Below are 27,442 nucleotides of genomic sequence, written 5' to 3' on the forward strand. Positions count from 1 at the left end.
AGTAGGTATCCCTGTGCCTGTGTCATTTGTGTTTCTGCCAGTGCATCTTAGGGACAGAAGAGGGGTTACTGCACGTGAGCCGTCCCGCTCGATGTCGCCACATGGCCTTCCCGAGGGGTCCGTGCTGGCGTGGACCACAGCGTGTGCCTGTGCGCCTCCCCAGTGTCCACGGCAGAGTCTGGCAGACTTCTGGGTTGTTGCCAGTCGGTTAGGGAGAAGGGGTGGCGGCCTATGGTGTAAACCTGTGTCTCTTGTTTGTCAGTGAGGTGCAGCGTCTTCTACGTTCGAGGACAGTTGACGTTGTCTCTCTCCGGGCCCCACTGCCCCGACTCGGTGCCCGTGTAGTGACCCTTTGGGGTTTACGTGGCACACTCTTTTCCCCAGCCTGCCTTCGACTTTGCTCTTGACAGGTTCTCCCACGCTGGAGTTCTCTTATTTCTGTCCCAGCACCTCGCGCCTCTCTCGCTGCGTCTGTGTTCCGTGTGGCGAGCCTGCTCGCCTGCTGAGTTGAGCGCTTTGCCTTCGCAGCCCGACATTTACCCAGGGAACTGCTGGGCGTTCCGAGGCTCCCAGGGCTACCTCGTGGTGAGGCTGTCGATGCAGATCCGCCCGACCACCTTCACGCTGGAGCACATCCCGAAGACGCTGTCGCCCACCGGCAACATCACCAGCGCCCCCAAGGATTTTGCCGTCTACGTGAGTGTTTCTGGCCCCGGGAGGCGCTCTCCTCCCCTCCCACTGGGCGTTTCCCAAAGATGAGCCCCATTGAGGCTGAGGCGGCGAGGCTGCTTCCTGGCTGTAGCCGCTCTTCCTCCTCTGCCCTCGACACTCTGAGGATGCAGTCACGTCTGGGGGGCATCTCAGTGCTTTCCCTGGGGGAGCCACTCACAAGGAGCGTGCCAGCTGGCGCCCAGCTTGTGTGCGGTGCCGGACAGATCGAGGTCAGCCTGCCCGACCTGGAGACTTTATCCCACCTCTCTTGCCTGTTTGGCTCTAGAGGCAGCTCTGACAACTGTGTGGTGTTGAATTTACAGAAGAGCATAAGCAAGTTGGAAAAAGAACACCCAGAATACCAGCACCTGGAGAAGTCACCGTTAATATTGTAGCATGTTTTGGTCTCTTCTTTGTCCCTTTAAAAAATATAGTTGAGACAACACAGTTCATAAAATTGGTTCCTGCCTTAAAAAGCCAAATTTACCATAAATATTTTTCCACGGCAATAACTCTCTGCCTGTCTCTAAGTAGCAGAGCAGCATGGGACACTGCTGCGTGGCTAGCCCGTGCCTCCCTCTCCCGCCTCCCACGTCGGGTGCTCCAGTTGCCGTCCCAGGGTCGGCGCAGCATCTCCAGTTGTCCTCAGATGGACGGTCGGGAGCGGCACTGCTGATTCGGGGTGGGGCGGGCATGGGCACGTCCCTTGATGTCTCAGAAGTGTGGTCACCTCAGCTTCCTTTCGGACTGAGTCCCGTCCTCCTACTCTCTGCTAACTTGTGGGTGAAAATGCCGTGACTCGCGTTTCTGTGTAGCTCACACGCATGTTTTCTTTCTTGAGGGTTCTAGTTGTGTTTTATTCATTTATCTTTTGGGATTTCAGTTTCCTTACAGATATTTGAGCTTTTTCTTATATAGATAGTAATGATGTCTTGTTCTGTTACAGACGCACTCCCTCTGCCAGGCTTCTTTTGCATTTAGCTCCCTCTGCGCATTGCCTGTAATTTTTTCCATGGATGTTCATGCCTAGGATGTCCGTCCCATGTGAAACAGACACTCACATACTCCCCTCTGTTTCCTACTGGTTACCTTTTTATTGGGGTCAAATATATGTAATATTTACCTCTTACCCCTGTCAGTGTGCACTTCAGGGACATGAGGCTCACGCACATGTCGTGCAGCCGTGCCCACCCCCTGCCCTGGCACCCGCCCTCTGCCTCCTGTCTGTGTGAGGTGACCTCCAGTCTCCACATCCTGCTGACTGTTCTCATGCCCATGGGCTCAACGGGTCTGAGGGTCTCCACTGTGGGGCATTGGGGGTCCAGGGGGCCATCCAGGCACCGAGGGGCCGGGCGGTCAGACAGTCACCCTCTGCTGCCCGCCCTCCTTCCGCCTCTGTTTTCTTCATCACATAGCGGGAGGAATAGTGCCTGCCCCATGGGCTGTCATGGATTGTGTGAGGCCTCACAAAACGAGAAGGCTTGTCACCGCGTCAGTGGCCTCTTCCCCAGCTCATGTTGAGAAGCAATCCTAACTCTCACTGTCACTTTTCCATCATTCACTGACTGCACGGTTTGGTTTCAGGGATTGGAAAATGAGTATCAAGAAGAAGGGGAGCTTCTGGGCCGGTTCACGTACGATCAGGACGGCGAGTCGCTCCAGATGTTCCCCGTGCCGGTAAGGCCCTGCGTGGCCACAGCCTCCTGGGGGCTCCCGAGTCTCCTGGCTCCTCGTGTCAGAGGAGCCAGCGACATTAACAGAACTGTCCTGAGTGTGTGAGGGTCACCCTCTGGGGAGAGCGCGTTGGAGCTCCCGGCTCCGCTTTCCCTGAGCGTTGTGTCAGTGTGTTTTGCTCTGCGGGAACATGTCAGGTACGGAAATGGAAAGTCCGTCTCTGGCTCGTAATGAGCTTCATGTTCCGTGACAGATGACTTAGTTCATTCTGAAAAACTTAATTTCCACCTTGGCGCCTGCCACTCAAATCCAGTAGTTGGGGCAGGGGTTGGGCTTGGGGGTGTTAATTTGCAGTAAGTGTGACTTTCCCCCCCTCAATTTCAGAAAAGACCTGAAGGAGCTTTCCAAATAGTGGAACTTCGGATCCTTTCTAACTGGGGCCATCCTGAATACACGTGTCTCTATCGGTTCAGAGTTCACGGAGAACCCGTCGAGTAAAGATCCACTACTGTTCTTGTACATTTTGTATATACTGGGACGGCTGAAACACTGGAACCTTCCTGAATGGGCATACAGACTAACAGGGCCACGCCACCCCTTGAATAAACATTACGCACTGCCAGCAGGAGGACGTGGAGGCACACGCGGTGGATGCCCCGAGCCCACCGTGCCGTCCTGTCCACAGAAACACTGCATGTCGAATGCTGGCTGCCCGGAGATCGTGAGCAACAGCGATCTCTGGAAGCCATTTGAATGTATGGTTCACGAAAACACTTACTTTGTTTTGGGGATTTGTTTGTGAACATAAAGCTCTTTTTATTTTCTTGACTTCAGGAACAAAGCAGATGAAATTAAAACGTTTGAAGTGTTCCTGAAGCTTTGGTATTTAGCCTTTCATGGCCCTTTTAAAGGACTTTGGGGGCAGATATATTTCATCTATTGAATCCAGCACATCTTTCTTTCAGGGAAACACAGTGTCACCAAACTTCAGAACTCCGCACTCCCTTCCTTTGGGACGGTTGTCCTTCTCAGCACCAGTAGTTACTTTCAGTTACCAGGTGGGCAGGTGACGGAAACGGGTGTTTGTGCCTCGTCTGCCCCTCCTGAGATTCTCCGGGTTGGGGCCCGTGCGCTAACCCCATTCACTCTGCCGTGCGTCAAGTGAGTCTGACACGGGGGCTGGTCTGGACCCAAACACGCGTCACTAGAGCTCTCAGGTCCCCCAGGCTCAGCCCACTGGGCACCTGGAGGTCTCCCTCACAGCGTGAAGAGGACCCAGATTCCAGCCTCCTGGATGTTTTGTTTTGAATTTTGCTGAAAAGCGAACACTAACGTGCTCTAAATCTTTCAGAGGCTTATGTTTTATTCCACTGACAGTTATCAAAGGAGGTCGTGCAAAGCGGCAAATTCCCGAGGCCCTTGCATTTTGTGGCCCTAGTTTCTCACGGCCGCGCTTCCTCCCGCCCCTGGGCTCTGCCTTGAGTCGCGACTGCCCACCCTGCTCCTCACTTCCCCAGAGACCCGGCTGGTTCTGACGAACAGTTAACACTTGGCCTGTGCCACTGAGCGGACTTTATAATGAGGCATCTGCACGGCGCTTCCCGCGTCACAGACGTACTACCTTAACTATTTAAGTTTTATTGGGTTAAGACAGTTTTTTTGTGTACCTTAAATGTTGTATTTTCAGAAAAAGATAAAATGATGGTGCTGACTGGTTTTTCTGAAGAGTTTTATGTATATTGCACAACAGTCCTCAAATATACAAAAACTACATAAAGTAGCATTTTTTTTTCACTCTTAGAATTGGAACTAATGCCTATGCAGTTAAGTTGGATAAAATGTATACAGATGTTTCATATATTACAGGATAAATATATGTCAAAATTTCCTATATAAAACTAAAAATTTGGGAGTTGGGGTGGAAGTATTTTGAATAGTAATTTATTTTTAATGATGCGAGATAGGACTTTGTGCAATGTATTTTTGTAAATGCTTTTCAAAATATTCGTCTTTGGTAGTGCTTCCTTTGCTGCCACCAAATTGACAAGATGCTATTGAAATGTTTAAATAAAGAGTTTTAATTTTTAAAAGTGCATGTGATGTTTCAAATGAACAATAAACAGTTTATTTCTTTTCTCAGTTGGCTTCGTTTCTGCCCGTGGAGGTGGGGGAGGGACGGCGAAGGCGCGTGTTCCTTCGGCCGCGCTCTGAAGGTGAGGGGTCCTCGCGGAGCTCGCCCACCTTCGCCTGGGCCGTGCCGTCCCCGCTTGCAGCGGACTGGAGTGCAGACAAGGTTGCTTGAGAGGGTCTCCGGAGGGCCCCTTGTCATGGGTGCTGCTGCCGCCGGGGGGAGGTGCGGGCACAGCGCCCCTGCAAGCCTGGCCCGGGGTCTGTCCATCGGGGCTGCTGGCGGGGGGCGCGAGGCCGCGACGAGGGCTGGGGCAGGCCTCTGCAGGGGACACTGGACCGCGACGGGGAGGGGCGACGCCGCGGAGAGGAGACGCTGCCCGCGGCGGGCGGCACAACTCGGGCGCCGGGCCCCCCCCCCCCCCCGCCCGCCACAGTCCTGCAGGGGACGGAGGGAAGGTGACGCTTCCGGGAGCCCCCGGGACGCCTGCGCCTGCTCGGGACCCGGGCCGGGAGGCCGTCGCAGCAGGGGGACCGCGCGCACGGCCGGCCCGGCGGCTCGGCTCAGGCCCGAGCGGCTGCCGCGGGGACGTGGCCCCGAGGGCTCCCAGCCCCGTGCGCCACGGCCCTGCCCTCCTGCAACGCCCGAGCCCGTGCCTGTGCTGCTTCTGACGGCGGGGCCGGCCCTCGGAGCCCTGGAGCCCTCGCGGCGCGCGGCCTCGTCCAGCGGGAACCTGAGCGCCGCGCCCGCCCGGGACCCGCCGGTGCAGCGGCCCGCGCAGCGCTCTCACTGCCGATCTGGAAGTGTCTCCGCGGCGGCGACCCGCGGGCACTCGGGGGAGGGCCAGGGCCGGGACGCCCGAGCCTCCGCTTCCCCTCCGCCGCGCGCCCGCGCTCCGCCGTCACGGCCGCCGCCATTGTGGGGCAGCGCGCCCCGCGGTCACGTGGCCGCCCTCCGCTGCCCCGCCCCTTGGTCACGTGATCGCCCTCCGCTGCCCCGCCCCTTGGTCACGTGGTCGCCCTCCGCTGCCCCGCCCCGCGGTCACGTGGCCTCCCTCCGCTGCCCCGCCCCTCGGTCACGTGGTCGCTCGCGGGCGCGCCGGCCCCCGCTGCGCGCGGCTCCTCGCGGCCACCGTAGAGGGCGTCGGGCTGCCGCCGGGACGGAAGCCGAGAGGCGCTGCCGACCGCGCCTGCGACAGCGTCAGCTCTGCGCGGAGCGCCGGCCCGATGGCGGCGGCGGCGGCGATGGCCGAGCAGGAGAGCGCCCGGAACGGCGCCCGCAACCGCGGCGGCGTCCAGCGCGTGGAGGGCAAGCTGCGCGCCAGCGTCGAGAAGGGCGACTACTACGAAGCCCACCAGATGTACCGGACGCTCTTCTTCAGGTAGCCGGCCGCCGCCAGGGCCCGCCGCCGCCGCCAGGGCCCCCGCCGCTGCTGTCGCGGGGTCGGGGCGCGCGGCGGCGCGGGGCGGGCTCCGGACCGCGGACCTGGCCCCCAGATCCCTGCCCAGACCCCGAACCTCGGCCCCGACCCCGGCCCAGCACCCGGTCCCAGACCCCAGCCCTGACCCCGGCCAAGGCCGCGAACCCCGACCCCGGACCCCGGCCCCGACCTCGGACCCCGGCCCCTGGGTCCCGACCCCGGACTCCGGACTTAGGGTCCCAGACCTCAAACCCGCGATTCTGGATCCCGATCGCGGACCCCGGATCCCTGCCCAGATCCTGGACCCCGACCCAGAGCCCCGACCCCAGAGCTTGGACCGCCGATTCCGGAGCCCGAACCCAGACCCTCGATCCCTATACCCTAGTCCTTGGCCCCGACCTCGGGCCCTGCCCTTGACCTCCCGGCCGGGCCCTCTCTCCCCCGCTCTCCCCTCCCCCGGCCCTCCCACCGCCGAGCCCCGAGCGCCGCTGGGTGTGAAACCCCCACGCGGAGTCTCACTGTCCTCCCACAGGGAGTTGAGTCGTGAGGGTTTGAACACGTTTCTCTGCCTGTTTTGTCGCCCTTGCCCTGCTGCATGCTGTGTGTTGTTACTAAACCGGCTATTTTTATGACCCCGGTATTGTTACCTGCTGCCGGGTGCGCTGGCCACTGGCCACGTGCGCCTCTGAGCTTCTGAAAGGTGGGAGGTCCCGAATGGGGCGGGCTGTGAGTGTAGACATACGCGGGTTCCAGACACGTGTAAAAAAGGACGTGAAATAGCTCAGTAAGTTTTAAAAGATTGATTTCACGTTGAATCGGTACTTTGTGTTATTGGGTTAAGTAAAGTGGTTTTTATTTTAGCATCCCCCTAGAAATTTTTAAAGTAGCATGTCGCTTGCATTAGTTTTTTGGACTGCAGCGTGTCACGGTGTTTCTGCTGTCATACAGCCCCGGCCGTAGGTTTTTTTGTACTTAGAAGGCATTCGTGTACATTACACGTCTTCTGTGGTCCTTTGTAGTTGGAGCCAGAAAACGATTGGACCATTCATTAGAACTTAGATGTGTTTTAGAGATAGTCTTAGAGAATTTAGTCTGTTCTGTGCAGGGCCCCATAACAGCAAATGTACTGGTATTTAAGGGTATTTGATATTTAAGAGTATTTGGATCTGGCCTTTACACCATTTAGGCTTAGATTTTAAAATTTTCTCCCAACAGCCAGTTGGAATCGGTCTTGAGATCAATGTCCTGGGAACTCTGGAGGTCCCTTCTGCTGGGGTTCCAGTTTGCAGTTTACGTTTGGGTTAAATGTGGCGCGTTGTGGCCAGAGGACCAGGTAGGAGTGAGCGATGGTTCTTCGGGGAACGAGGAAGATGAGCGAAGGCCTTGCACTCGGTGACACTGAGCGCCCGCTGGGCGGCTCAGCCGGTCAGAAACCGGTGCCGGCGAGCTTTTTGTGCTGTTCTTGGGGATTTGTATATAAATATTTGCCCCGGTGGTTAGTCAGCAGAACGGGATCATCCCGGAGGTAAACATGGTGTCCTTGCCTTGAACCAGCTTTGCAGCGACTGCTACATGAGGAACGTAAGCGTCGATTAGCTTTAAAGTGGCGAGTCCCTCTGCCCGTGGTCGTTTCATGGTGACACTGGGGGGTGGTGATGAACGTCAGGCTCCCCACCAGCCCAGCCTTGACCTGGGCTCGCATTCCGCCTCTGCTCCATGACCCGTGACCCATGACCCAGGACACCTTGTTGCACCTCGCTGAGCCTTGGCCTCCTCCTGGGTCCTTTCGGGGCCCCTGCACCCCTTCAGGAGTAGTGAGAAGTGCGTGATCTGCCGTCGGCCTCGTGGGGGTGCAGGGCCAAGTCGACAGTGGCAATTGTGGCCGTCCCAGAGGCCTGACCGAAACAGGCTGGCGTGGTCCCTGTCCCTCCAGGGTGCAGCCCACGTTCAGACCCTCAGTGCCAGCCCTGGGTTAGAGCCCTCCACGGTGGGCAGCTCCTGGAGAAGTCAAATTCACCAAACTGTATTCTTTTATGTGTTTTTACAAATAAATATTTTTATACTTAAGTATTTATATAAAACGTGCAATTTGATGAGTTCAGTTTTGGGCATATGTGTACACCCATGAAACTATGACCAGTCAAGATGTTGGAAATATCCATCATGCCCCCAAATTTTCTCATCCGCCTCTACAATCAATCGCTCACCTCTTGACCCCGGGCAACCACTGATCTGTCATGATAGACTGGTTTCCGTCTTCAGTGGAATCGTAGAGTGTGTCCTGTTTTTTGTCTGAGTTCACCCGTGTGAGTCACCCGTTCATTTTCATCGCTGAGCGGCCTCTCGTTGTGTGGATGGCCCAGTTTGTTTATCCACTCACGTGTTGGATAAACTTACCAAGTTATGCTGTTTCAGTTCGCTTACGTTATGTCCCGCAGCAGTTTGAGGAGGAGGGGAGGAGACATTGGGCAGCCCAGAAGACGGCTTGGGAGTGTGCTCCACGGGAGTGGGCAGAGGTCGCTGGTGCAGCTGCTCGGTTGGGGGCCGGCGTCAGTGCCTGGGGCTGTGTCACCGACGGTGCTGCTGGCACTGGGTGGTCCCGTGTCTTCAGACCTCTCCGCCCCAACGAGGAGGAGGGAGTCCGTTCTCCAGGCTTGTTGGGTTGTTGGCGCTCGGTCAAACCCCGCGGCTTGGGTGACTCCTTTGATGGTGGCCCGTGCTGCCGTCATGGCCAGCGGGGTCCCCACAGCGTGCCCTGCGCCTGCCCAGCTGGCTGGAGCCGGCCTTCTGCTCAGGGCCCCTGAGACCTGTGCTGCGTGTTGACTGTGGCCTGTGCCTTTGTTTGGACTCACGTCGAATGAGGACGTTTGTAGAAAGAAACACTTAGAACACGTGTTCTCCGTGCCCGGGTGGAAGGAGCGCCTGCCCGGAGGGGTGGCCGGACCACACTTAGTGGAGACTTTGACGCCCGCACCGTTCCTGTCCCTGACATTAATGCTTCCGTTTCTATGTTCTGCCCTTTTATAAAAATAAGAGTAAAGTGACTAGAAGCGTCGCAGACGCGGTGCCCTGTGGTCTGGAGGTGCTGCCGTGTCCATTGGCAGCAGACGGCACCAGCACGTGCTGGTCCGACGTCCTTTCGTCAGCAACGCGGAGGCCGACTTGCAGTGTGGACAGTGGTCAGCTGTGGACAGGCTGCCACGGAGGCCAGGGCCGCGGGGTGGCGCCGTGCCGGAAGGCTCCTGCCTTGGCCACCCCAGCCCGCTGGGACCCCGAGGGCGCCTCGTCCCGCTGTCACCCAGCAGTGAACCTCTCCCCTGCCCGGCGTTCCGCGGGGAGAAGTGCGTTCGCTCTCCGCGGTGGCCGTCCCGGGCAGTCCTGATCTGCAGGCCACTCCAGCTGGAAGGGGAGTGAGCGCTGGGAGTCCCAAGGCCCAGTAGACGGGTCACCCTCCTTGCGGGGCTCCCGTGCCCGCAGCTGGCCGCACCCGCCCGTCCCGAGAGCGGCGCTGTCCCAGGGGCCTTCGTCTGCCTCTTGGACTCCTTTGGCTTCACCTGGTCTCCTGAGAGCTCTGTCTTGCTGTATCTGACGTGGAAGAATCTGGAACCATGTTGCGTCGTGAATAAACCACGTCAGGCTGGCCTGATGGTCACCTAGGAAGAGTGCCGATGTGTGTGCAGGCGGCAGCTGTTCTCCAGAACCCTCCTTGGTGCTGCTGGGCAGCAGGTCGTGTGCAGGGCGGCTCCTGGCGGGACTGGAGGAGGACGGCCGGAGCTGGTGTGGGGTGGGCGGCGTGTGTGCACGCACGTGTGCGGTGAGAGTGGGAGGGTGCCGCCCCCAGCCGTGCTGTCGAGAAGCTGCAGCCGGGCCAGTGGCCCGTGGGCTGACGCTGGCTGCTCTCTTGGGCGTAGGTCTTTCCTCCCAGTCCCATTGCTGTGCAGCCGGCTGGGGTCTCCCGGTGGGTCTCGGCGTCCGGGCCGCTGGACCCTGCGTGCTGACCGGTGGGGTTGTGTTCTCCTGGGGGCGTCGGGTTGCAGGGCCTCTTTGAAGAAGAGACCTTCTCTGTGGTTACGGGCATGGGCGACCGTGCCTGACTGTGGCCCTGGGCGCTGCGGGGGCTCCCGGCTCGAGCCTCCTGTGCTGCGCTGCTGGCCCCATCCTTCCTGAGGTGGGTTGGTTTGGGCTAGAGGCCCAGGTCCGGTGGGCTGGTCGTGTTTCTTTTCTGACAACCATTGCGATAAACGTGTAGCTGATGAGCGAAATGTGCCGCCTGCACTGCTGCGCAGGCTGCGCCAGGGGAGGCCGTACCTGTGAGTTCGCTTCCTCGGGTGAGGCCCAGGCCGCGCCGCCCCAAAGCGTCGTCCATTCCACCCTGTCAGCTGCCGGGTGTCGGGCTGCCCCGTGCGTCCCCCTCTGCAGCTCGGGAGGCCGGCTCTCCCCGCCTCCTGCACTTTGTGAGAAATGCGCTCAGAGTGGGAGGGTGACGCTGGGCTGTGGTGACAGTGCCCACTCAGGCCTGTGCCTCCCGGAGGGAGTCAGCGTGGGGCCCGTGCCTGCAGCCGACACCGAGAACGTCGCTCGGCCACCGTGGGTGCCATCCGCCCGTCAGTCTCTGTGCGGAGCTCTGCTGTCCCTGGTTCCCTGCGTCGTCCTGACCGTGGTTCTCCGGTGGGCGAGGGTGCGTCACCCACCCCTCCGTGCAGTGCCTGCCAGCGTGGAAGGCCTGGCCTCAGGTGGCGGTCACCCTGGCCTGTGGCTCGTCCTCCTGACAGTCCTGGCGCGCTGCAGGGAGGCGCTGCAGGGCACAGGTCTCCCGCTACCCTGAGCCATGTCGCTGACCGCAGGGAGCCGTGCACGCAGCGCGAGCCGGGTGTGGGACAGCCCACCTGGGGCCTGGACAGAGCCGGGGGGCGGGCGCCTTGCCCGCTGGGTGAGGTGCGACCTCGGGCGGGAGCACAGCCTTGCTTCCACTCCTGGTGGCGGGTGTGTCTGGCATCGCGGCGTCATAAAGCGCTCACGCTCACGCCTCGTCTTCAGCCTTTGCCGTCTGAAACCATCCCTCCTGGGCCCAGGGCACTAACTCGGAGAGCGTGTTAGACGGGGGCGGCGCGTGCGTGTCGTGGGGGTGGCCGCCCTGACTGCGTGCTGCTGCCCTGTCTCGTTGCAGGTACACGTCGCAGAGCAAGCACGCCGAGGCCCGGGAGCTCATGTGCTCGGGAGCACTGCTGTTCTTCAGCCACGGCCAGGTGAGCCGCTGCCCGGGGCTTCCGTGCCAGGGCCTGCGGGCTGGGCGGGCCGTCCTCGGTGCTGGCCGCTCTGCCTGCAGCCGGGCGAGTGTCCTGGGGTCCGGGTGAGTGTCCTGGGGTCCGGGCACAGATGCCCGGCCGTGTCTGGGGCGCTGCCCCCAGGCCGGGCATCCACTCTCCGCCGGTTGGCCGGGTGTCTCCAGTGCTCAGAAGAGTTTTCTTGGCTTCACGCTCTCTCGGGTTTCCACCTGGAACCCAGAGCAGCTGCCTGGCTTTGCCACAAATCCTCAAAACGGCCCGAGCTCTGTTTCTAACTGTGGGATTTTTGTTCGTTTCCATGTTTTTTAGCAAAACAGTGCTGCGGACTTGTCCATGCTGGTCTTAGAGTCTCTGGAGAAGGCAGAAGTGGAGGTGGCCGACGAGCTCCTGGGTGAGGCTCTCTCACTGTGCCCTCGAGACGGTCTCCCGGCTGGTCTCTTGGGTAGCCACACACATGCACACACACGCGCGTGCACGGGAGCCACCCTGCTGTGCTGGCTCTGATGGACGGCGGCCTCCTAGCCGGCAGGCGAGGTGGGGCGTCACTTGCCACAGACCTGCCTTGCTGGCCTCCCCGCGCTGCCCAGCCTGCAGCTGGAGCCTTCGTGGGAGCCGCCAGCTGGAAAGACAAGGAGGCCGCTCCTGCCTCGGCCGCTCTGGCACCACCTTTCTCACCATGCTCCCCTCCCCGTGTCTGGCTCCCAATGCCGGCTGAGCCGCAAGCCCAGAAAGGAGTGTGTGGCTGCTGGCAGTGCAGTGGGGAGGCCAACTGAGGGTGGCCCAGATGGCTCCAGCCCCTGGGGCTGCACTGGGACGCCCCCGCTGCCCTGGTTGCTCTCGACTGCAGGGCGATGGCTGCTGCTTTCGATGAGCGTTAGTGAGGTGCGCTGTGCAGAGAGCTGAAGGGGTGGCCTGTTCTTCGGGTCAGGGCCTCTGTGTGTGTCGTTTTTAGAAAACCTGGCTAAACTGTTCAGTCTGATGGATCCCAATTCTCCGGAGCGAGTGGCTTTTGTGTCCAGAGCCCTGAAGTGGTCCAGCGGGGGATCCGGGAAGCTGGGCCACCCCCGGCTCCACCAGCTGCTGGCGCTCACGCTGTGGAAAGGTAGGCCCGCAGAGCCCGCGTGCAGAGCGTCGCTCCGGAGTGGCAGCCCCAGGCCCTTCCCGGAGGGCTGCGCGCCTGTCGTCCCGGGGCAGCTGTTCCTCCTTGTGCTCCCTGCAGCTCTTGTCTGCTTTTCCATTTTGGTGGGTTGAAATCACCTGCCGCAGCGCCCGAGGAGGGGAGCGCCTGCTCTGGAACAGCACGGCCGCTCTCTGTGAAGGGCAAGCGTCCCGGCGCCAACCGGTCTGTCTCGGTGGAGCCACCTGCTCCAAGGAGGACCGCCAAGGCCGCGGCTGCGGTGGGCAGCTGTGCTGGGCCGGCCCTTCCCCAGGGACCCTTCTCTCTCGGGGGCGGCAAGGCCTCGCCCCTCCCAGCACGGGGCCTCCTTCCTGGGACGCTTGTCCAGACCAGCACTCACGGGTGCTAGGTGCTGTCTTTGTTTAGCACCTGTGGCATCTTCTAATTAGCATTTGTAGGGGCTGGTCAGGCCGTGTCCTGAGCTCCCAGCCCGCCAGTTGGGCACAGGGAGGGGCGCCCGGGCACTGCTGCTGGAGGCACTGGACGACGGTTGGTCGGCGGTTAGAAAGCGGCCCTCGCTGGGCCCTCCACATACCCTGGCTGCAGACGGGAGTGTGCACCTGTCGCGCTGGACGTCACCTGGCGGGCCCGCTGAAGGGAAGGTGCCAGGCAGGTGCCTGGGTGGGGCGCAGAGGGCATGGGCTGGCGGCTTGTGCTGTGGGAGTTCAGAGGGTCTGGGCTGAAGGCGCCCTCTCTGGATGTGAGTGCAGACAAGTGTGGGAACGGCAGGCCCCCTGGAACGGCCGTTCTGATGGGGATGTGGGGCTGGGAGAACACCTCCGCCCGCGCTCCCTCTCTCACAAGGCCAGCGCCAGGCTGGGTGCCCGCCACACGCTCGACTCCGCTATGTGTCCCACCTGCTGTGGCCGGCGGGGCGTGGGGCTCCTCTGGGTGCTGGCATACCAGCTCAGTCCTCTCCCCAGAGGAACGTTACTGAGAATAATGAGTCAGATAGATCTGAGTGAATTCGAAGGCCCCGAAGTTCAGGAAACTCTCCTGAGGGCATAGCTGAGTCCCCTCGCCAGCACGGGTTCCCCTCTGCTCACTCACAGCGCCCGTCTGTGTCCTGTCTGCTGTCTGTCTACACCGCACACCCTCCCGCACTCGGAGCCCAGCCCTCTTGTGCGGTGCAGGGCGCCCAGGGAGCGCCCCCAGGAGCCCCATGCCGTCTGCTGGCTGGCCCAGCAGGTGGTGGGGGCCGTGCGCCCACCCAACCCCTGCCCCGTCTTCAGAGGAGCAGGGCCTGCGAGAGCAGGGGTGGCCCGCAGCTGCTGGTGGGCACAGTGATTCCACAGCCCTGCCCCACCCGTGTGTGTGGGGCCCGTGGGGGATGCCAGGCGGAGCGTGGGCCGCCCCCGTGTCCGTGAGGCAGCGTGCATGGTGCATGCTCAGTGGCTCAGCACGTATGTTCAATGTTAGGGTCTTAACGATTCAAGATGGAGCAGGTGAATGCACTCCTTGGGCACAGGCCGTCGGGGGAGGTGTGGTGTCCTGGTGGGCGTCCTGTTCGCTTGGAGGGGCTGCGTTCAGGTGTCTGCAGGGAGCCTGGCCTGGGAAAGGCCCGCGTCAGGGCTCCCCCGGGCTGGTGGGGCCTCCAGGCGGGTATGCGGTGGCCTGCTCTCTGCTGCGTCCCGCGGCCCACCCGCTGGCGCCTCCGTTGGCCCTCATGACGAACCCCACCCAGTCCTTCGTCTCGTGCGGCGTTGGTCTTCCGTCCAGGGCTCCGAGGGGCCTGGGGCTGGGCTGGGCGCAGTTGCTTGCCTGGTTTTTCTGCTTACGTGGATGCTGTAAAACCAGAAGGTGGTTTTGGGGGGTTGGAGGGAGGGAAGGGGGCAGACGGGCCGCGACTACGGAAGGAGACGCTGCCTCCGAGTCGCTGTGTGTTCTCTGCGGCTGCAGCGGGCGAGAGCGGAGGCCAAGCCTGGAGGGCCTGTTAGGTGGGGGGTGCTGTGCGATGATGCGGGGCCTGGGGGCAGACAGCCTGTCTCGGGAGGGCGCGTGTTCTCCACAGGAGGTAGGAGGGAGCGGGCCGCTGGGGCCGTGGCTCAGTGCCTCACCCGTGGAAGGAGCAGTGGTGGGGACCAGGGTGGCATGTGAGCGGGACGGGGTGATGGCCCTGCTCTGGGAGACGGCCGGGCTGTGGGCAGGTGGCTGGACGAGCCAGGGGCCTGAGCAGGAGGTGCGGTGGCTGCGCCTGGAGCTGGGTCTGTGCCTCGGGACTGCCAAGGCTCCGGACGTCCTGTGCCCTGTGGGGTGCCAAGCAGCGTCTCTGGGCTCCAGTCAGATGCCAGGAGCACCCGCAGTCGTGGCAGCAAAAACCGTCTCCAGACACGGCCCCGTGTCCCGAGTGGGGGCCGCTGTGGGGCAGCTGGCGTAGGGGGCGGCCCACGGGAGAAGGGCAGCTGCCTTCTGGGTGGTGGGGGGAGGGTGTCAGGGCAGGCCCGGCTCACAGCCTGGCGCGTCCACTGGCGCTGGGCGGGTCGGGACCGTCAGAACCCTCGACAGCTGAGCAGCGAGCTCACCACGGAGATGCTCAGACGGCTGGGCGTGGAGGACGTGTCCCCCGCGCGCCCGCCCCCTTCCCCTGGCTCTGTTAGCACTGCGGCCCGGCCCTTGATTAGAGGCTCGGCCACGGCAAACGCGGGCTGAGACTGTGTGCGTGACTTAGCCGCTAGGATGAGTGTCCATCTCAGGGCTGGAGGCCACCTTCCTGACCGCTTGCCACGGACCCCACCCTGAGTGTCCCGGTCCAGCCCCTACAGGGCGCACAGCAGAAGTGGACGTCCAGATGCTGGTGACACAGGCCACTCAGCACGTGCCTCTGCACACGGGCCCTGTCAGGCCTCTTGGGTCCTGTTCCCGCTGTGACGGGCCGGCCTGCGTCCAGAGGGTCTTCTCTGCGGTGCCTGCTCCATGGGGCATCGACGAGACCGTGGGCCCCCCTCTCTGTGGAGGGGCAGTCAGCGTCCACGGCCACCGAGTCCCGTGCAGTCTGCTCGAGGGCAGAAAGTGCTGCAGAAGAAGGGGCGTGAGCCGTGGGCCGGGAGCGGGGTGCGGGCTCCTGGCGACCTCGGGGCTGTGGGAGAGGCGGGCCTCGACCTGGTCCTGCTGCTTCTCCGGGAGTCCAGGCGCTGAGTCGGGTCGGTGGGTTTTGCATCAGGGTCCTGCAGTTGCTGTGCGGGGCAGCAGGGCCTGTCCTGCGGCTGCTCCTCGGGGTTCCGCTGAGACAATGTTGGTGTGGGAACTCGGGGCAGCTGGCGCAGCTCGGCCGAGCTGAAGAAGCCGCCTCCCTAGCCGTGTGCGGCTGACGCCTCAAACGCGAGGCGGCTGGGTGCAAAGTCGCGGACCCCCGGGCACAGGGCGTGCGCGGCATCTGCTGGCCCGTCCCTCCCTGGTGTGCGCCGAGGGGCGGCTGTGTGGACGGCGAGGGCGGGGCGGGCCCGGCAGTCGTGCGCCCCGTGTCCTGACGGGCCCCTCTCCCTCCGCAGAACAGAATTACTGTGAGTCTCGGTACCACTTCCTGCACTCGACGGACGGCGAGGGCTGCGCCAACATGCTGGTGGAGTACTCCACCTCCAGGGGCTTCCGCAGCGAGGTCGACATGTTCGTGGCCCAGGCCGTGCTACAGTAGGTACCCGCGCGCCCCCCACCCCGGCCCCCGGCTCAGACGCGCGGTGTCTCTGAGCCGTTGGGCGCACTTGCCCTGTGGCCTCTGCTGCAGACTGCGCGGGACGGCCGATGCTGCTCGTCGACTCTCTTAAGCCAGCGCAGGTCTCGGGCGCTCGTAAAGTTTCAGTCGAGCAGTAAAAGTGAGTTTTTCATTCTAAATCAGCATTTTTCTGTCACCGCTGGTCCTCCGTTGTCTCTTCTGTGATTTGGGTTTTTAGGATCAGACGACCGTTCTTTTGTAGGACGCCCGTCTTTGTGAGTCTCGCCTGGTCTCCGGGAGTGTGGGGCGAGCCGGCGTCCGCGGGCCGTCTCTCCAAGACCTGCGCTTCACCGTGCGCACAGCGCCCCCCACACCCTGCCCTCCTGCTGGGTCCCGGCTCCTCCCTCGCGCCCGTGAGGCCGCCTCGGCCCGTTTTCTCTCCAGCAGCCGACCTGACGATGTTGCCGCGAGCTGCAGGGTCGAGCGGGCAGCGCAGTGAGCGCCCACGTGGGGCAGGGTCGCCTGCGCAAGCGCCTCCCATCCCACTTGTTCCCGCTGGGGCCATCCTCCCTCCTGGTGGAGACGCGGCGTGGGGAGAGGTTCCCTCCTCCCACGGAGCGCATGGATCTTCGGGCGGGCGGTGGGCAGTGGGCGGGCTGCGCCCTGAGTTTGGAGGGGACAGGCTCACAGAACACTGTGGTGGTTCGCGGCACCTCACAGCTTCCACGCGTGGCTGCTTTTTGCCGCCATCGACTTTAAAAATGAAACCTTTTTAAAATCCACACCTCGCTGATCCTGGCTTTGTGGCACTTGGTGTAGATACTTTCTCTGGGCTGAACATGAGATCACTGAACCCCTTCTCGTTGATCCCTCTTTATGCCTTAAAAACCTATTATCGAGGGTCGCACCTAGGGCTGTGTCCTCCGTGGGCATAAACCAAGGCCTGTCCCGGTGCCCAGCATGGCGCCTGGGGCCCTGGGCCGGCTGCTTATGCGGGCAGGTGCCTGGGGGTGCGGAGCAGACAGGTTTCACCACCCCCCTGCCCTGTTGCCCTTGGGTGCATCGCCCTGCAGGCCTGACATTCCACCTGCGGGTGAAGGCCCGGATGGCCGTGCCCAGCGGCGGCCTCCAGAACGTCGGGGCTGTCACCCCAGCCCTGGGCCGTGTCGGGACGGCCTGGGAGAGGCTGTCCCAGGCCCGCACACATGGCGGCACCCCTTGTGCACCGTCCACGTAAATGCTTATAGAAACCCCGTCTTCCTTCCTCAGGATCCCCACTCACTAGGATGTTCTTATTTCCAGGTTTCTCTGTTTGAAAAACAAAAGCAGCGCGTCGGTGGTGTTCACGACGTACACGCAGAAGCACCCGTCCATCGAGGGCGGGCCTCCGTTCGTGCAGCCCCTGCTGAACTTCATCTGGTTTCTGCTGTTGGCTGTAGACGGGTGAGTTTCGTGTGTGCATTGTGGGTGTGTGTGTATAGGGGTGTGTGTGTAGGTATGCAAATGTGTATATGTACATTTATAGGTGTGAGTGTGTGTACAGGTGTGAGCATGTGGCTGTGTACAGGGAGCATGTAGACATGGATGCGTGCACAGGTGTGTGTAGGTGTGAGCGTGTGGGTGTGTACAGGGAGCATGTCGGCATGGGTGTGTGCACAGGCGTGCGAGTGTGCCAGCGCACGGCTCCCCGCCCTGCTCTCCCGGGTGAGCCGCTGGCGGGCGTGCCCTCTCGTCCCAGGGGCAAGCTGACAGTGTTCACAGTGCTGTGTGAGCAGTACCAGCCGTCCCTGCGGCGTGACCCGATGTACAACGAGGTGAGCCTTGCGCGGGGCGGGCGCTCGGCCTCGGGCGGCCTGGCGTTGGGGGTGGGCGGGGCCGCCTCTGCGCTGAGCAGGTCCGCGCTGACCGCTGTGCCCTCTCAGTACCTCGACAGGATAGGACAGCTCTTCTTCGGCGTGCCGCCCAAGCAGACGTCTTCCTACGGAGGCCTGCTCGGTAAGGCCGGGGCCCCTGGGGTGGGGGCAGCGGTCTGCACGGGTCAGGCCCTGTCACCCCGGCCTCTGCCTCGGGGCTCTGCCGTGCACGCACTGCTGTTGCGCGGCGTCTCCCCAGGGCCCGGCCCTCTGCCCTGCCTCCAGCTCCTTTTCTCGCCTTGTTCCCAAAACATAGCTGGTGGGGCCCGTGCTCCGCGAGGGACAGTCGTGCCCGGGGCTCTCTCCACTGGCCACAGAATCCAGGCCAGGTTTTTTTCTTTCTTTATTGTGGTAAAATACAGAGAACGTCACCATCTTAACCATCTTCAGTGCACGGTTCCCGGGCGTTGAGCACACTCACACTGTGTGTGCCTGTCCCCACCACCCAGCTCCCGGGCTTTTTGCATCTTGCAAAACTGAAACTCTGTCCCCATTAGACACTCACTCCCCCGCCCCGCGCCCGCCAGTCCGCTCTGTTTCTGTGACCTCATCTCCTCCAGGGACCTGTATGAGTGGGGTCGTGCGGTGTTTGTCCTGTGAGCGGCTCATTTCACTCAGCACGGTGTCCTCAAGGGCCGTCCATGTGGTAGCAGGTGTCGGAATCGCCTTCGTTCTGAGGCTGAAGAACGTTCCCGTGTGGACGGGCCACATTTCGCTCATCCCTTCATCCGTGGATGGATGTGCGGGTCGCTTCTGTGTTAGCCGTGTGGGTCACGCTGCTGTGAACGTGCGTGTGCAAATGCCCTGTGGAGGCCCTGCCTCACTTCTTTGGGGCTCATGCCCAGGAGCGGGACTGCCGAGTCGTGTGTTCCTGGCTCTGTGTTTAATGTTGTGAGGAACCTCCAGACTTCGGTCCACAGTGGCTCCCCATTCCACGTTCCCACCAGCAGCACATGTGGCTGCCATTCTCTGCGTCCTCACGGGGCTTGTTCTCCGTGGTTTTGAGAGTGGTCACAGCGGCCCTCCGATGGTGTCAGCTGCTGTCTCCTTGCAGCCTGATCTGCACCCGCCTGGCGAGCAGCCGTTCGGGTGTCTGTGTGATAGTCACGTCACTTGCCTTTTTAGGGACAGACAGGTGGTCTGTTCAGGAGCTGCGTGTAAAGATATTACTACTTTTTCAGATGTAGGATTTGCAAATATTCTCCTGTTCTCTGGATTGCCTTTTTTTAAGACTTCGTTTATTTTAAGCAGTTTTAGGTTCACAGCAAAATTAAGAAGATGGTCCAGAAAGTTCCCAGACGTCCCCTGCCCCACGTGCACAGTCTTCCCCATTATCAGTGTCCCCATCAGAGGGCGCATTTACTGTCAGTGAACCTGCCCTGACACGTCATCACCACCCAGCGGCCGTAGGTTCACTTGTGGTGGTGTCGCTCTGTGGGTTTTGACAGCCGTGTGACGTGCACCCACTGTTACGGTGTCACGCACAGCAGCTCTGTGCTCCACCCGCTCGTCCCTCCCACCCCCTCTGCCTTACTCTGTGGGTTGTCTCTCTCGATGCACATAATTCTTAAGGTTTCGTGAAGCCCAGTTTGTCCGTTTTTTCTTTTGTTGCCTGTGCCTTTGGTGTCGTATCCAAGAAATCATTTCCAAACACAAAGTCGTGGAGCTTTTGTCCTGTTTTCTGCTAAGAGTCTTATCGTTTTAGGTCTTCGTTTAGGTCACTGATCCCTTTTGAGTTAATTTTTGTACGTGGTGTTAGGTGAGGGTCCAGCTTCGTTCTTTGCGTGTGGGTGTCCAGGTTTCCCAGCACCGTTTGGTGAAAAGTCTGTCCTTTCCCCATAGAATGGTCTCGTCAAAAACCGTTTGATCGTGTACGTGAGGGCTCATTTCGGGCTCTCTGTTCTGCACCGTTGGTCGGTCTGTCTGTCTCTACGCCAGGACCAGACCGTTGTGATTACTAGAGCTTTGTAGTCAGTTTTGAAATCAGGAAGTGTGAGTGCCCCAGTTTTGTTTTTCAAGGTTGTTTGGCTATTTGGGTCCCTTGGATTCCATATGAATTTTAGGATGGGTTTTTCTCTTTCTGCAAAGATTGCATTGGATTTTAGATCGCTTTGGGTGATACCAACATTTTAACAATATTAATTTTTCCAGTCCATGAATGTGGGATGTGTTTCCATTTGTTTATGTTTCCTTTAATTTCTTTCAGCAATGTTTTGTAGTTTTCATTGTATAAGGTTTCTCTTTCTTGGTTAATTCCTAAGTATTTTATTGTTTTTGAGGTTATTGAAACAGTTGTTTTTGTGTTTCTTTTTACATTGTTCATTTTTCTTGTACAGAAATACCACTGACTTGTGTGTGTTGACTTCGTCTCTTGCTACTTTGCTGAATTCATTTATTCTAACAGCTTTTTTGTGGATGCTTTAGGATTTTCTACGTGTAAGATCATATCTGCAAGCAGACGATTTTACTTCTTTCTTTCCGATTTGGATGCCTTTTATTTCTTTTTCTTGCCTAATTTCTGTGGCTGGAACTTCAGTGCTGTGTTGAATGGAAGTGTTGCAAGTGAGCATCCTTGTCTCGTTCCAGATCTTAGAGGAAGAGCTTCAGTCTTTCCCCATTGAGCGTGATGTTTGCTGTGGGTTTTCCTGTGGGGCCTTTATCATGTGGAGGTAGTTTTCTTCGTTGCCTAGTTTATTGAGTGTTTTTATCATGAAAGAGTGTTGAATTTTGTTAGATGCTTCTTGAGCATCAGTTGAGATGATCGTGTGTTTTTTTCCTTTCATTCTGTTAAGTGGGGTATTATGCTGATTGGCTTTCACGTGTTGAGCCGTCCTTGCATTCCAGGAATAAATCCCACTTGGTCATGGGGCGTAATCCTCCTACGCTGCTGAATTCAGTTTGCTGGTATTTTCTGGAGGATTTTGCATCAATGATCGTCGGGGATATTGGTCTTCAGTTTTCTTTTCTTGCGGCGTCTTTGTCTGGCCTTGGTGGCAGGGTCATGCTGGCCTCGTAGGATGGGTTAGGAAGTGTCCCGTCCTCTTCAGGTTTGTGGAGAAGTGTGAGGAGGATTGATGGCGGTTCTTTAATCGTTTGGTGGGATTCCCCAGGGCAGCCACGGGGTGCAGGGCTTTTCTGTGCTGGGAGGTTTTCCATCACTGATCGTCTCCTTACGGGTTAGAGGTCTGTTCAGTTTAGTCTCGGCAGATGTCAGAGGTGAGATTCCTGACCCTGTCTTTCAAGGCCAGGCCACCACCCCGCATCCTGCACAGCCTGGTGCCGCCTCGGGTCTCCAGCGCTGTCTGCCTTCTCCTGAGCTCTGATGTCGACATCTCCCTTCACCAGGGCCGGGACCTGTGGGTTTGTAGCCCTTCATCTGTGACATTTTAGGTTTGAGCGGGGACATCACGTTTCACAGGGTTCCGAATTCACAAGCAGGCACCTGGCCAACAGTTTTTCTCACAGCCTGGACAGCGTAAGGTCTCCTCGGCTTCCTTCTGGAGCTGACTGGGCAGATACACAGACGGCTGACTCTGCAGAAACGGCCCCGTGTTGTGCACACTGACTACACCACGTCCTTTTCAGTGCTGGAGCTGCAGGTGACGCGGCGGCAGGCCTGGGTGGGGCTCGTCCCGCAGAGCCCGGTGTCCGCATCAGAGGCTCCCGCCTGGGGCTCTGGGGCTGGGCGGGCGAACATTTCTGTGTGGTGGCCTTGCCAGGTGCCTCTGGGGAATGTCCGTCTCTGAGACTACTCTGAAGTTGGCTTTTGCTCGTCCAGCGTGTCTGGAGTTGGTTTGGGGGAGGCGTTGGCAGGGGCCCCCACCCGCCGTCCGAGCGCTCGCACGGCCGCCCCTCTGAGTGGCCCCCCTGTGCTCAGGTGACTGTCGGTTGGCCGCGTGCACATCTGTTGGGCTTGGTCTCCGATGTCGCTCCTCGTCCCCACTGTCCTGACTCTCATGCTCGTTTATCTTCCGGTGCAACTTCAGAGCCAGCCTTTGTGGTTCCCCTGACGCTGTTGGTGCGCTGTGACAGCCTGAGTCCAGCTGCAGGTCAGGGGAGATGTGGTGGCCGTGTCCAGGGACGCTGCCTGCGCTGCGGGTCTCTCCTGTGCTCATTTCCCCCGTGGTTGGTTTACGCAGACTTTGTAAACGTGGACTTTGTGTTGACAGAAGGGTTGTCTCTGGATAAAAACTAGACAGACAGGGAAAGTGTCGGCGGTGACAGCCCCACAGGCGACAGCAGCTGTGTTTCACGTGTGGCCTTTGGGACTTGGACGCATCTTACTGGTTTGTGTGTCATGTGTTCTCATGCGTGTGGTTTATCCAGGGTTTTCCTGTGACACCGCTTATCGATGACTTTGGCTTCCCCCAGGGGCTGGGTCGGGGCCCCACTGGTGGGTATGTGGGGCCGTCCTCGTCATCCAACCGCGCAGCAGACGTCCTGAGCGTTTCTCGTGCCCCCTGCAGAGGTTCTTGCTGTGGGCTTCTGGGTCACAGGCATGAGCACTGTCGGGCTGCTGGTCCTGACAGCCCCGAGCGGGCGCTGTGGGACTGGGTTTCTGGGGTGCAGGAGCCCCAGTGAGGCGCCGCCCTGGCCCTGACCGTGTATTTGCCTCCAGGGAACCTTCTGAGCAGCCTCATGGGCTCCTCGGAGCAGGAGGGCGAGGACAGTCAGGACGACAGCAGCCCCATCGAGCTGGACTGACGCCGCCGTCCGGACCTGCGTGGAGACGCCCCGACCGCGAGTCCTGGACGCGGGTCCCCACGCCCAGCGGTTCCGAGGCGGTGGTGGCTGCGTGTGGGCGTTTCTCTGTGCGCTGGCCGCGGGCCACGTGGCTGTGCCGTGGGCTGCGTGGCGTGCCGGCTGGGCTGCACCGTGTACCCACAGATCGACCCACAATAAAGCTCCGGCCTGGCCGCGCCTCCACCCTCTCCCCGTCCTCTGTTTCTCGTGTGCTTTGGGAGGGCCCAGCGCTGACGGGCCTGGTGCAGGCGTGCCCGTCCCTGCCACAGACGGCATGCGGGAGCCGTGCCCCTCAGACAGCGGGAGGTGGCCGCCGTCGGGCCAACTGCCCGTGGATGTCCTGCAGTGGCCTGTCCCCCGGTGTCCTGGAGCACGCCGGGGCAGCAGCTCCGGGCCAAATCCCGGGAGCCTGGGCCCTGCGCCGAGACCCGGCCAGTGGGAGCGCGTCTCATGAAGGGCGCGGCAGGACTGGCTGCCTTCCAGGACGCGGTATTTATTTTCATTGCTGATTGATTCTTTTTTGACCTGACATTTTAGGTTTGAACCAAATAACCAGTCCAGGGATGAGCAAATCCGTCCTTTCTCATTGATGCTACACCACAGGTTCTCAGAATAACTGCAAAAGGGGAAACACTTTATTTTTTCACAATTAAAGTAAGAGTTGTAGATTAATGCACAGTGATCATGCATGGGAAGGAGCAAAACAATACAATTTATTTACTGTAAAAATGGACTTTAAAGGAAGGTTTATGTTAATTGCTGAGTTTAAATAAATCCTTTATACTGGGCTCTGCGCGCTGGTCCTTTCTGCGTGAGCTCCTGGGCCGCGGCCGGGTCCGGGTAGAGGCCTGAGTGCCCGGCGGTTTCCAGGTCTGTCCAGACTCTGCCCGCGGTGGGCGGAGTGGACGGAGACGAGGGGCCCGTGCGGGGCACGTCTGGTAGTTGTAGATACGAATAGACGGTGGTTTATTCGACAGACGGTGGTTTATTCGACTTCGGAGAAACCAGATCCGCTCAGAGGGCGGCGGCCTGTCCGGGGTCGGCCCCCGCTGCCCGGGTTCTGGGCGGAGGCGGAGGGGGGGCTGCGCGGGGGCCGAGCCACGACGGACGCCCCGCTCGTGCGCGACGCTTGATTTGAACCCGAGTCGCGTCCAGCAGGTTGGCTGGGTTTCAGGGAAGTTTGAGCGGAGCGCACGTGCTCTACGCGCGCTTTTGCCCCCGATCCACGCGGACGAGCAGCGCCCGCTGCCCCGAGCCGGGCGGACCCGCGGCCGCCGTCGTGACCCTCCTCCCACGGGCTCGCCGGCCTCCCGGAGCGCGGCTCGTCCCCAGGGTGCGGTTCGCGGCCCGGCCCCGCCGGGAGGGGGGAGCTCTGCGCCGTCGCAGCTGCGCGTCTGTAGGATGGGAAGGGTGTCAGTCCCCCGGGTACGGCGCTGGGTGCGCGCGCTCGCACACGGTGCACACGCAGAGAGCGTGCCCGCACTGTCAGGGTCAAGGAAGGGTCTAGAAGACGGTGCGGGAGGCCTTAGGTGGGCTGAGCCCCGCAGTGGGGCGGATCCAGGGGCGCCTCCCGCCTCTGGAAGGCGGTGGGCGAGGGTGGACGGTGGCGTCCGGGGAGGGGCGGACCCGGCGTCTGGGAAAAGGGCGAACCCGCAGCCCCGGGGTTGGGGGGGGTGGTCATGTGCCAGGAGCGGGCCGGCCCTCTCCCTGGGGGCGGGGGCAGGGCCAGGGCCCCCTGTGGCCGTCCTCACCCCCAGCCCAGCCGTCTCGGGCTCTGGCAGCCTTGGGTCAGTTGGGATGGGGGCCAGGACCCTCTGTGAGGAGCTCGCGCCGCCTGAGCAGCCGGGTCTACGCGGAGCCTGGGCTGGTGGGCGGGGCGCTCAGGCGCAGAGCGAGACGGGGGCTCAGAGCACGAAGGACGACCCCAGGCCCACCTGCCCTGGGCTGTTCTGGGGCGCTGGGACTCGGCCATGAGCCCAGGCAGAGGCCCGCGGGTGCCCTGCTCCTGGGGGTGCCCCTCCTCCCGGCGTGGACCTGAGGCCAGGCGGCAGGTCCTCCCGGGGGCCTGAGCCCCCTCCCCAGCCGCGGACACACAAATGAGGCCACGCCAGAGCCCACTTTATTCCAGGATGTGACACAAGGTGGGGAGAATGCCCCGCCTTGGGGACCCTCTCCCAGTCCCCTCGAGGGCTGGTCCAGGGCTCCCCTGCAGCGGACACGTCTCAGCCGAGCAGGACGGGAGAGCTGGGGCAGCCCGGTTCCCCCGCAGTGACACACTGCAGCCTCCTAGGGAGACCGCACCCCGTGCACCGTCCCCACCCCCCAGCCGTTCTCACAGATGCCCGCCCACAGTGGACAGAGCCAGGCCACCTGGGGAGGGGGCTCGGTGGCTGCACCTACTGGCCAGCCCACAGCACGCTGGGGGCCGGTGGGGGTGAGTGGGGCCCAGGCCTCTACTGGCCTCATGGCAGCTCAGGCCGCCACCCTCCAAGGGTTCAAAGGCCTCAAGGTCAGGCTAGTAGGGTGGGTGGCTGGTCAGTGCCAAGCCGGGCACTCGAGGTGCTCCCCCTCCCGTCTCCCTCCCGTCTCCCCCCGACCCAGGCAGGCGCCCCAGCGCCCCACGACTGACACACAGCAGATGCTCAATAAATACGTGTTGGGGGGCCGGGGGACGTGGGCAGGATGGCAGTGGGCGGGGAGGCATGCAGGCTGGCCCTCTGTCCCCAGGCCCAGCCTCCTGTCGGGGCAAGTCCTCCTGGGGGCAGGGCCGGGCCTCAGGGAGGGAGGGTCCGTGGGGAGGGGTGTGGGAGGGGGTGTCACAGATCGGGGCAGCAGCATGATGGGGTCAGAGGTCAGGCCGGGCAGCCCGCTGTGAGCTTCCAGAGAAACAGGTCCCGGTGGCTGAGGCTCAGGCCCCGCGGCCGCATCCGGGCTGCCCCTCGGGGTGGGGCAGGGGCTGGCCCGCGCCCTCCGTCCACAGCCCCGCATCCGGCCGCCGCCTCGCCGGCCGCGTCTAGTGAGTCCAGTCCCTCGGCCACCAGGACGGTCTCCGCTAGGGTTTATGCTTGAAGTGCGCTTCCACTGCAAAAGGGACAGGCGTCCAGCCGGTCAGGGCCACACGGGGTGCGGGCACAGTCCCCAGGCCGCCCCGCCCGGCCCTCACCTGCGTACTCCTGGGGCAGCATGGGCCTGTCCACGACCTTGCGGAAGGCCTCCACCCACGCCCGCTGCTCCGACTCCGTCTCGCAGGCCAGCAGGAACTTGCGCTCCGGCGTGACGATGGTGATGCCGTGTGGCCAGTGGTGGCCCTGGGTGGACGGCGGGAGCCCGTCCAGCACCGTGTAGCCGCTCTCCTTGCTGCCGATGAAGACCTCCCCTCGGGCGAAGGCGTCCTGCCGGCGGGGCCAGGCTGAGCGGCTGGTCCCGGGCCCCCGGCCGGCCCACCTCATGCAAGGGGGCAGCCAGGGCTGTGCCTCCTCCCTGCGCCCAGCTTTGCCTGGGCCCCCAGATCCAGGGTGATGAGGGGAGTAGGAGCCCGTCCCCCCGAGGCCTGGCTGACCCACGGCCCCGGCCCTTCCTTACCAGGGGGTCCTTGAAGTACATGAGCCTGCGGTCATCCATGGTGAACCAGCGCTTCCGGAAGCCTTCTGTTTGCTGTGCGTCAGAGCGTGCAGTGACTGGCTGGTCGGCCCGAGGCAGGCCCCTGTCCCCAGCTGACCACAGCTCCCCACCAGGAGGCCAGGGCCGGATGTTCATCCACCCACCCGTCCACTCTTTGCTGCCTCCTGCAGGCCATGCTGCATTCTGCTGTGGCCCTCCCACCCTGGCTGCACACAGGGCCTTTGCACGTGCTGTCCCTCCCTCTGCACAGCTCCTCCTCACCGGGCTGACCCCCAGACCTCCCTGTGGGCCTCAGGTAGGGTCCTGGCGTGGGTGACAGGCTGCTCTGCACCACACTTCCCCAAAGCGCCCCCATCTGGCCTGCGAGGCCACCCGGGACCTGGGATCGGAGTCACCTGTGTCTGCCCCCTACCCCAGCCCATGGCAGGGAAGGGCGGAGCTGACTCCACAGGGCACAGTGGGGGCGCCTGGCCCAAGTAGGGGACAGGTATGTGACAGGGGCGAGGCAGGGCTGGGGCCTGACCCAGAGCCCCACCGTCCGGGCCAGTGGGGCCCCTTTCTTACAAAACATTTCCGGGCCAGGCGACCCATGCCAAGATGACCCCCTGAAACAGGCAGCCGCGCCGCGCGTGGGAGGGTGGCTGGCACCCCCGGCCTCCCGCCGCCCCCAGGGGCCCGAGGTTCGGAGCCCGGCAGCGGGCCCACCCACCTTGGGCCCGGTCTTCTCCATGTAGCCCTCCTTCAGGTAGTTCCTGGAGAGCTTCGGCACCAGCTGCGGCAGAGAGCGGCTCAGCCCGGCCCCGCGGCCCCGGGCCCCGTCGAGCAGGGGCCCTGTGGTCACCTCCCGGGGCCTCGGCGGGCAGGGCAGGGCACTCTGGGGCCCAGGCGGGCCCTTGGTCAGCCCCCGACACCACCCCCCGCTAGGAAGCACGACCCCCAGGGGGACAGCCGCGCCACTCACGTCTGCGTCGCTGGCGCCCGGGAAGGCCACCTGCAGGTAGTGGAAGCGGGCGGCTCGGAGCGCGTTGAACCAGTCCACCATCTCCTGCGGGCAGAGGCGGTGTGGGCCGCGGCCAGGGCGGGCGCCCCCGGAGCCCTGCCCCCTCGGCCCCTCCTCCGGG

At 61.8% G+C, this 27,442-nt stretch overlaps 3 protein-coding genes across 53 annotated transcripts in view; 2 read left to right on the plus strand and 1 right to left on the minus strand.

Moving 5' to 3' along the window:
• SUN1 (Sad1 and UNC84 domain containing 1) overlaps positions 1 to 4,524 on the plus strand; it is a 55,148-nt gene extending 50,624 nt beyond the window's left edge. For all 50 annotated transcript variants that reach the window (XM_070567310.1, XM_070567304.1, XM_070567280.1 and 47 more), the window contains 3 exons: positions 529 to 696; positions 2,296 to 2,388; positions 2,770 to 4,524. In XM_070567310.1, the coding sequence (XP_070423411.1) occupies positions 529 to 696; positions 2,296 to 2,388; positions 2,770 to 2,883 (375 nt within the window). In that variant the 3' untranslated portion in view covers positions 2,884 to 4,524. The remainder of the gene's footprint in view (positions 1 to 528; positions 697 to 2,295; positions 2,389 to 2,769) is intronic.
• An 868-nt stretch (positions 4,525 to 5,392) lies between these two features.
• GET4 (guided entry of tail-anchored proteins factor 4) lies at positions 5,393 to 23,488 on the plus strand. Of its 2 annotated transcripts, XM_070567356.1 has the most exons (10): positions 6,009 to 6,717; positions 7,149 to 7,266; positions 11,101 to 11,179; positions 11,528 to 11,609; positions 12,171 to 12,320; positions 15,884 to 16,022; positions 17,347 to 17,487; positions 17,783 to 17,858; positions 17,967 to 18,039; positions 22,576 to 23,488. In XM_070567356.1, exons 3-10 carry the CDS (start codon positions 11,141 to 11,143, stop codon positions 22,659 to 22,661), a joined length of 786 nt encoding a protein of 261 aa, XP_070423457.1. In that variant the 5' UTR covers positions 6,009 to 6,717; positions 7,149 to 7,266; positions 11,101 to 11,140; the 3' UTR covers positions 22,662 to 23,488. The 2 variants fall into 2 exon arrangements, with proteins under 2 accessions (XP_070423456.1, XP_070423457.1); XM_070567355.1 differs by lacking the exons at positions 6,009 to 6,717; positions 7,149 to 7,266 and adding an exon at positions 5,393 to 5,894.
• Positions 23,489 to 24,797: 1,309 nt separating this feature from the next.
• The window catches only part of ADAP1 (ArfGAP with dual PH domains 1), a 63,786-nt gene continuing 61,141 nt past the window's right edge, over positions 24,798 to 27,442 (minus strand). Inside the window, exons 7-11 of the mRNA XM_070567343.1 lie at positions 27,283 to 27,366; positions 27,031 to 27,093; positions 26,283 to 26,354; positions 25,864 to 26,092; positions 24,798 to 25,781 (exon numbers count right to left, since the gene is read on the minus strand). Of these exons, the coding sequence (XP_070423444.1) occupies positions 25,753 to 25,781; positions 25,864 to 26,092; positions 26,283 to 26,354; positions 27,031 to 27,093; positions 27,283 to 27,366 (477 nt within the window). The 3' untranslated portion in view covers positions 24,798 to 25,752. The remainder of the gene's footprint in view (positions 25,782 to 25,863; positions 26,093 to 26,282; positions 26,355 to 27,030; positions 27,094 to 27,282; positions 27,367 to 27,442) is intronic.

Source organism: Equus przewalskii, chromosome 12 (genome assembly GCF_037783145.1).
Source record: "Equus przewalskii isolate Varuska chromosome 12, EquPr2, whole genome shotgun sequence".
Lineage (NCBI taxonomy): Eukaryota > Metazoa > Chordata > Mammalia > Perissodactyla > Equidae > Equus > Equus przewalskii.